Below are 7,422 nucleotides of genomic sequence, written 5' to 3'. Positions count from 1 at the left end.
ATCTATCTATCTATCTATCTATCTATCTATCTATCTATCTATCTATCATCTATCTATCTATCTATCTATCATCTGGCATCTCTCTACTTACTTATCTTTTATAGACACCCACCAATGACTCCTCAGTCTCTGTCTCCAACTGCTTTTTTCTCTGAGCTCTAGTCTTGGGTTTCCACCTTCAGTTGATTTGGGCCAAGAAATCAGGCAGCTTAGGGGTGTCACAGACCTTCCCAAAAGAGTCCCTGGTAGAGTCAAAAGAAGAAACAAAGAAAGAAGGTAGTTTTTGTTTTGTATAAATATGTACACATTTGAGCATTTCTGGGCTACTGCAATCCTATTGTTTCGTCCACTGACCTGGTTGCATTGCTGGTCTGCACAAATAAATCAGGGTTAGTGGGTTATCCTTGCATGTCCCCTTTACCTATCTTTATCACCACCTGAGCTGGTCCTGAGACTGATAGATGTGGAAGCTTTCTCTCTTAGTGGTGTATATGAGTTGAATTAAGACTGTGATCAACACAGCCTCTGGCAGTTAAAGGAGCCTCCTCCCTGTTCCTTAAAGACATCTGCATAAGAGGAGAGACTAAGTGGTCAGCAATACCTGTGATGCCACCTCAAGCTCAGTGCAGACTCCAAACTCTCATTCCTTGTCATCTCCCCAAACCTGCCCTTCCTCTTATATCCCCAATCATGTGAAAAACATCACTTTCCATCTAGAGTCCTAGACTCTACCCTCTTCATCATTCCGGTCTTCATTAGCTTAGGAATTATTTGATTGAATATTTACTGAGTGCCTGCATCTGCAAGGCACTATGTTTAGGCACTGGAGATAGAAAGATAACTAAGAAAAGGATCCAGTTCACAAGGAGCACCGAGCCCAGTGTGAGAGACAAGCATGCAAACAAACAACTGCAATGCAATATGAACCTTGATATAGTGAAGGTATGTGTATGGCAAAAGACAGGGAAAGGTCAAGGACAAACCCAGCTGGTCCCTAGGTACTCCTGACTTTACTTCCAAAATAGCTCCTCAATCCCTACTCTTCATTCTGGACTCCTCTTTTTGTTCACCTCTTGTCTTTTGACTAAGCTTTTATTACAGCCTCCTGACTAGACCTGGGCTCCCCACTCCATGCTTCCTCCACACCCTTCCAGACTTATCTTCCTCAAAACTAGGTCTGCTCTGCGTACGTGCCAGGCTGAACATATACCCATTACATAGTTCTATCTGGCGTAGCCTTTCCCTCAATTTTCCATATTTCACTTATTGATCACCTGTTCATCCCCATATATCACATCATCTGTGTTCTAGTAAGTGCCTAGTGAGTACCTAGCCAGTGATAGGACATAGCAGATGTTTCTTGAAAGTGAATGAATGTAACTGAATGTGTCCATATACACTCTTCCAAATACCATGGGAAAATTACAGCTTTGCAAAAGAGAATTTCCCTCTTTCTCTGATCATCTGATTTAAAAATATTTGAACAACCCCCCCTGGTTAATTTTATGTGGGGGTGTCTACATTCCCACAATTGTCAGCATAGCCAAGTCAAAGAAGTCTACTCTTTTTCTGCAATAGTGGTGGGTACCATCAACAACAATTAGCCAGGTGGGCTCTTAGTCTGTCACATCAGCTTTGCCAAGGAACTTTTACATTGCCCATCATGTGACTTTGCCAGCTGTTATTCACATGGGGCTGTTCCCGCAGCTGGAAAGGGACTTTTCACGATCTTACCTAGGCTGTCGCTTTCATGGCTTGAGAAGGAGGATGTGGAGTACGCTGAAAACAGGAAACGCTCTGCTCCAGGTGGCTACCTTGAATCCTGCTGGTCAGCTAAAATCTCGTTGAGTGTGGAGGGAAAGGCTTCTTGGAGGCTTATAGATAAGTTGTGTCTGAAAAATTATAGATTATAACAAATAGCCTATAGCACTGGGTGTCTTACTAAATTTTGCTTAGTTCAAATTAGGTTCCCAGAGATATCTGTGAGAATAAGGATACATACATAAAATCAAGTGTTGACTGATCCAAAAAAGGATTTTCATCTTTAAAAAGTATTTTATGTCAACATATATTAGCATCTGCTTTTTATGAAATTTTGAGGACAGTAGTGAGCTAAGAAGAAAAGCTACTTGTGCTCTATAATAGGAGAGGAGGAACACAATGAGCTGGGATCAGTTGAATAGAGTAGATATGATCTGACACCAAAAGTCAGATTTCTGGGTCCTTTGTTCACTGCTAGGCTGTGGGCTTCCTGACATCCTGGAACAAAAACCCTTCATTGCATCTAGGACTTCAAAAGTGTTTGCTGATGCTTTGTTAGAAAATTCCACAATGATGAAAGAATTGAGGAGTGAGCATTTATTCTCTGAGCATTGGAAACCCTAATTTATTCCCCAGCCTTCCACTTGGGGCTTTTTTGTCCTTCAGCAATTTTATTATTTGCTTTTCCAGGAAATGCCAAACAAGACCCAGATAAGGTTGCTGAAGCCATAATTGATGCCATTGAAGACTTTGTCCAGAAAGGATTGGCCCAGTCTGTGAAAAAAGTTAAAGTTGTTATCTTTCTGCCTCAAGTACTGGATGTATTTTATGCCAACATGAAGAAAAGAGAAGGGACTCAGGTTTCTTCCCAACAGTCTGTGATGTCTAAACTTGCATGTGAGTTGTTTGTTTTTATGAAATGCATGTTCATAACGTTGATGTCACATGGGAAATACCTAATCTTCCTTTTCTTTTTAGCATTTTTGGGCTTTTCAAAGCAATCTCCCAAAAAAAAGAATCATTTGGTTTTGGAAAAGAAAACAGAATCAGCAACTTTTCGGGTGTGTGGTGAAAATGTCATGTGTGTGGAATACGCTATCTCCTGGCTACAAGACCTGATTGAAAAAGAACAGTGTCCTTATACCAGTGAAGATGAGTGCATCAAAGACTTTGATGAAAAGGAGTATCAGGAGTTGAATGAGCTGCAGAAGAAGTTAAATATTAACATTTTCCTGGACCATAAGAGACCTTTGATTAAGGTTTTGGGAATTAGCAGAGATGTAATGCAGGCTAGAGATGAAATTGAGGCAATGATCAAGAGAGTTCGAGTGGCCAAAGAACAGGAATCCCGGGCAGATTGTGTCAGTGAGTTTATAGAATGGCAGTATAATGACAATAACACTTTTCATCGTTTTAACAAAATGACCAATCTGAAATTAGAGGATGCAAGGAGAGAAAAGAAAAGAACAATTGATGTCAAAATTAATCATCGGCGCTACACAGTGAACTTGAACACATACACGGCCACAGATGCAAACGGCCACAGTTTATCTGTTCAGCGCCTCACAAAATCCAAAGGTGAGTTAAACGTTCATACTTGTCATCCACTATTTCACATCTACTTTGGGCATAACACTATTTTGTACATACATCAGAATTTAAAATAGGAAAAAATTCATGTAACACTAATGAAATAAACTAGAAAATGTGGCCTCTGCACTTAAAGAGCTTACGTTATGGCCAGGAAAACCCTGAATGAATGTACCCAAAAGCCTGAAGATGACTATCTTCTTGGTAACAGTAGTCAAATCTCACCTTTGTTGCCTTCTCTACAGTTTATAAGCTTCCCAGAGCCAGTTGTGCTGAGAAGGTAATAGCTGCATCAATTAGGGGAAGGAAAACCGTAGGCTTAAAGAAAAGTGATGGCCCAAGGTTTTCTAGAACAAAAGGGCAAAGGGAAAAACAGAAAGGAAAGCCTGGGTCAGAGGGTGGGCCCTCTCTGTGTCTGACTGATAATCTAGGGAGGATCGGGAGCCTGTAGGAACTTCTCCCAGAAGTCACCTTTGCTGAGGGCAAAAGGTTCCTTGACACACATGACGGGAAGCAGGCTTCAGATTCTCTGAACAGATCTACTCTCCAAGAAAGGAAGACCTGTCTTGTGTAGGCAGCCATTCCTACTTTCAAACCAGATTAAGTCCCCCTTGAAAACAAGTAAATTGGCTTCCATTACACTATATTTATCTCTTGTGAGATCAGTGTGAACAGATTCCTGAGACTCTGAGCAACCCTGGGGAAATGATAAATCACATATAGTATTCTGCTTAGCAGAGGAGAAGACAGAGCTGTCACCACAGCCTGTCACATAGCGAAATCTGCCACCTAACTACCTCTTAAAGATGCTATGAAGAATAATGAAAAAATAGATGTGGAGTGCCTGTGGTGGTGATGGTGAGGAGTTCTGGCAAAAATCCATGCATAAACAAAACAGCAACTACTTAGAACACTGTAGGCAAATAATTTATTGTTAAATTGTGACTATTAGAGATTGAACAAAAAACACAGATGAGTTATACTGCACCAACAGTTCTGAAATCTTAGCATGATCCAAACTTAGGAGGCAGACATACAGGCTCTGCCCTTCACAGATGCTGATTCAGTTGATCTGTGGCTTTCCTTTTTTTTGTTTAACAAGCATTCCAGTTGGTTCTGATGTGGGTTGTCTGTTGTTCATGCTTTGAAAAGCATTCTCCTAGAAAGATAAGGAACTTTTTGAATGCTTAGAATTGGGAGATAGTAAAACAAGAACACAGATACTAAATTTTCCAGAGTGTGTCGGGGATGTGTGAGGGCATCCTCAAATGTCTCCTTTGCAGTTGACGTCCCTGCACACTGGAGTGATATGAAGCAGCAGAATTTCTGTGTGGTGGAGCTGCTGCCTAATGATCCTGAGTACAACACGGTGGCAAGCACGTTTAATCAGACCTGCTCACACTTCAGAATAGAGAAGGTAAGCCTTCTGCTAGAATGTAGTTTCTGGATGGTGGAAATAAGTTCTGTCATGGTCCTATAAAAAATCCATTTTCATTCACTTCCTATCACATTTTTTAACCCAGAATTAGAATTTGTATGGTAATTAGTAGATTCTAGATTCTACTCATGTGACCATAATTACTGAGGCATTAAGATTCTTGTGTCAGTGATTACAACATTCGATTGTAATATGATAGAACACTAAAGACATATATTTACTTTGTGAAGCAAGCTAATACAAATTCAAAGATATGGCTTTAAAATTGGATTTGATAGCTAGCAAATTCCACAGAGAGCCATGCAGAGCCTCCTCGGATCAGGACCATGTTACTCTGCCTCACTATTCACAGATCAACAGTGCTTCCTTGATAAAGCCAGCAGCCCTTTTCTCGTTTATCATAATTATTTTGGGCAGGTGAGTGTGATGATTCGTGCCTGTAGTCCCAGCTATTGGGAGGCTGAGGTGGAAGGATTGCATGAGCCCAGGAGTTTGAGGCCAGTCTGGGTAACATAGCGAGATCCTGCTCTCAAATAAAAACAACCAATTATTTTGGCAGCTTCTTCCATTTTTAAACATTATTGATATTGCTCTTTGAAATTATATTTTCCTTGACTTCTCTAGCAATATTATTATGATTCTTTTTTTTCCTTGACTAATTCTCTTTTCATTTTTGCAGGCACTCTGTTTCTCTTCCAAACCCCTAATTCTAGCTTTATTCACGCCACTTATGCTTAAAGGGTCTTTTGTCTCTGTACCTCACCAGGGAATATATTTACCCTTCTTGGATTCAACTATTAGTTCAATGTCGATAGCTCCCAAATCAACATTACCAACCTGGGTCTTTGACTCAAGTTCTAGAACATACTCCCAGTGGCCTAAAAAAATCTCCACTTGAGGCCGGGTGCAGTGGCTCACGCCTGTAATCCCAGCACTTTGGGAGGCCGAGGCGGGTGGATCACGAGGTCAGGGGTTCAAGACCACCCTGGTGAAGATGGTGAAACCCCGTCTCTACTAAAACTACAAAAATTAGCTGGGCATGTTGGCAGGTGCCTATAATCCCACCTGCTTGGGAGGCTGAGGCAGAATAATTGCTTGAACATGGGCGGCAGAGATTGCAGTGAGCCGAGATCACGCCACTGCACTCCAGCCTGGTCGACAGAGTGAGACTCTGTCTCAAAAAAAAAAAAAAAGAAAAAAAAATCTCTACTTGAATATCTAACTGCAAAATCAACTTCTCTAAAATCTAATGCATCGTATGTAAGTAATTCTCTTTCCCTTTCCTTCCTCATTTCTGTTTTTGGTTCTACCACTTTCTGAGTATAGCCAGAGATCTTTGATCCACCATAACAAGTCTGCCAGTAAGACCTGCATTTTCTTTCTTTGCAAATTTTTCTTACTCTCTATTTGAACTGCCAACACTGTTTATTCATGTTGTTAGGTATATAATAATTTAAAAAGATTCAAAGTGCCCTACAAAGATATAAACTATACCTTCAGATAAAATAAATATACAAAGAAAAATGGATAAAGAGAAAAGAATGGCAGGGAAAATAAGATAATACAGACGAACTGCTAGTTCTCAAAAATATATAACATGAGGTTACCAATTTGTCCCTGAGCTTCCTAGTAGACAAAGCAAGAAGTAAACATTCAGGTACAAGACTCATAATGTCCATAAATCAAAAAGCAAACCATTTAATAAGGAGGCTCACAGCTCCTCATAATATTGAGACTGACTCCTGAGAGATTTCTCTTGTGGATCAAGTACTAGAGAATATCCTCAACATCATCCTCACAATAAATTCAACATCAACTTTTATACCACTGTTTTTTTTAATGTAAAACTGGTTGAACAAAACTGATGCCTGATTGAATGAAAACAATTCTATGAGGCACCAAGACAATGTGATTCAAGTATGCAGCTCTATGATGGTCTATTCCTGAGATAACAAGTAAGTCTCACTCCAAGTACCAATTACTACTAACTGGTAGTGGCTGACTGGCACATTGTGATGAGATGCTAAGTTTAGATTGAGCAGGAATGAATGTTCTGGTTGACCAGCAATATCTACAGTGGGCCCTGTGGATCTGTGTATTGGCAGACCCTGGCCAGAGAATTGATTTCAACACTTTTTTGCAGTGAAACCTTTTTTTTTCAATAAAATCTTATGTGAAATCCCAGTCTATGAACCAGATAAAAGCAGAGGTGTGGGTAGTACTTAAGGCGCCTCCATGGAGGTCCCTAGAATTGTGAAAAGAACATGAAAAATGGGTGGTCTGTCATCCTCTATGACTATTATGTCTTATGATTAAGGTTTTTAATATCCATAAGCCTTCCACTTAGATTCAACAATTTTGCCACTTTTGCTTTCTCTCCCTGTCTTTTGCTGAAGCATTTGAAGGTAAGTTGCAGACATCATGATACTCCTATTTTAGCAAGTATCTCCCAATTAAAGACATTCTCCTAAATTATGGCAATGCCATTATCCCAATTAAAAACTTAACATTAATTCAGTAATATCCAATATACAGTCCATATTCTTTTTTTTTTTTTTTTTTTTTTCCCGAGACGGAGTCTTGCTCTTTCACCCAGGCTGGAGTGCGTGGCGCGATTTTCGGCTCGCTCCCAC

At 40.1% G+C, this 7,422-nt stretch overlaps 2 protein-coding genes across 4 annotated transcripts in view; one reads left to right on the top strand and one right to left on the bottom strand.

Annotated features, from left to right (window-relative positions):
• The window catches only part of PARP14 (poly(ADP-ribose) polymerase family member 14), a 52,139-nt gene that overhangs the window by 37,505 nt on the left and 7,212 nt on the right, over nt 1-7,422 (top strand). For all 3 annotated transcript variants that reach the window (XM_032150009.2, XM_032150008.2, XM_032150012.2), the window contains exons 13-15: nt 2,452-2,658; nt 2,740-3,339; nt 4,635-4,768. In XM_032150009.2, coding sequence (XP_032005900.1) covers nt 2,452-2,658; nt 2,740-3,339; nt 4,635-4,768 — 941 coding nt within the window. The remainder of the gene's footprint in view (nt 1-2,451; nt 2,659-2,739; nt 3,340-4,634; nt 4,769-7,422) is intronic.
• HSPBAP1 (HSPB1 associated protein 1) overlaps nt 4,196-7,422 on the bottom strand; it is a 60,279-nt gene continuing 57,052 nt past the window's right edge. The window contains exon 9 of the transcript XR_009213103.1: nt 4,196-4,510. The gene's annotated coding sequence lies outside the window, so the exon portion shown is untranslated. The remainder of the gene's footprint in view (nt 4,511-7,422) is intronic.

This window comes from Hylobates moloch, unplaced genomic scaffold (assembly GCF_009828535.3).
Source record: "Hylobates moloch isolate HMO894 unplaced genomic scaffold, HMol_V3 SCAFFOLD_4, whole genome shotgun sequence".
NCBI classification, from domain to species: Eukaryota; Metazoa; Chordata; class Mammalia; order Primates; family Hylobatidae; genus Hylobates; species Hylobates moloch.
Note: the sequence above shows the minus strand (reverse complement) of the source record. Positions and strands in the feature narration are given on the sequence as shown.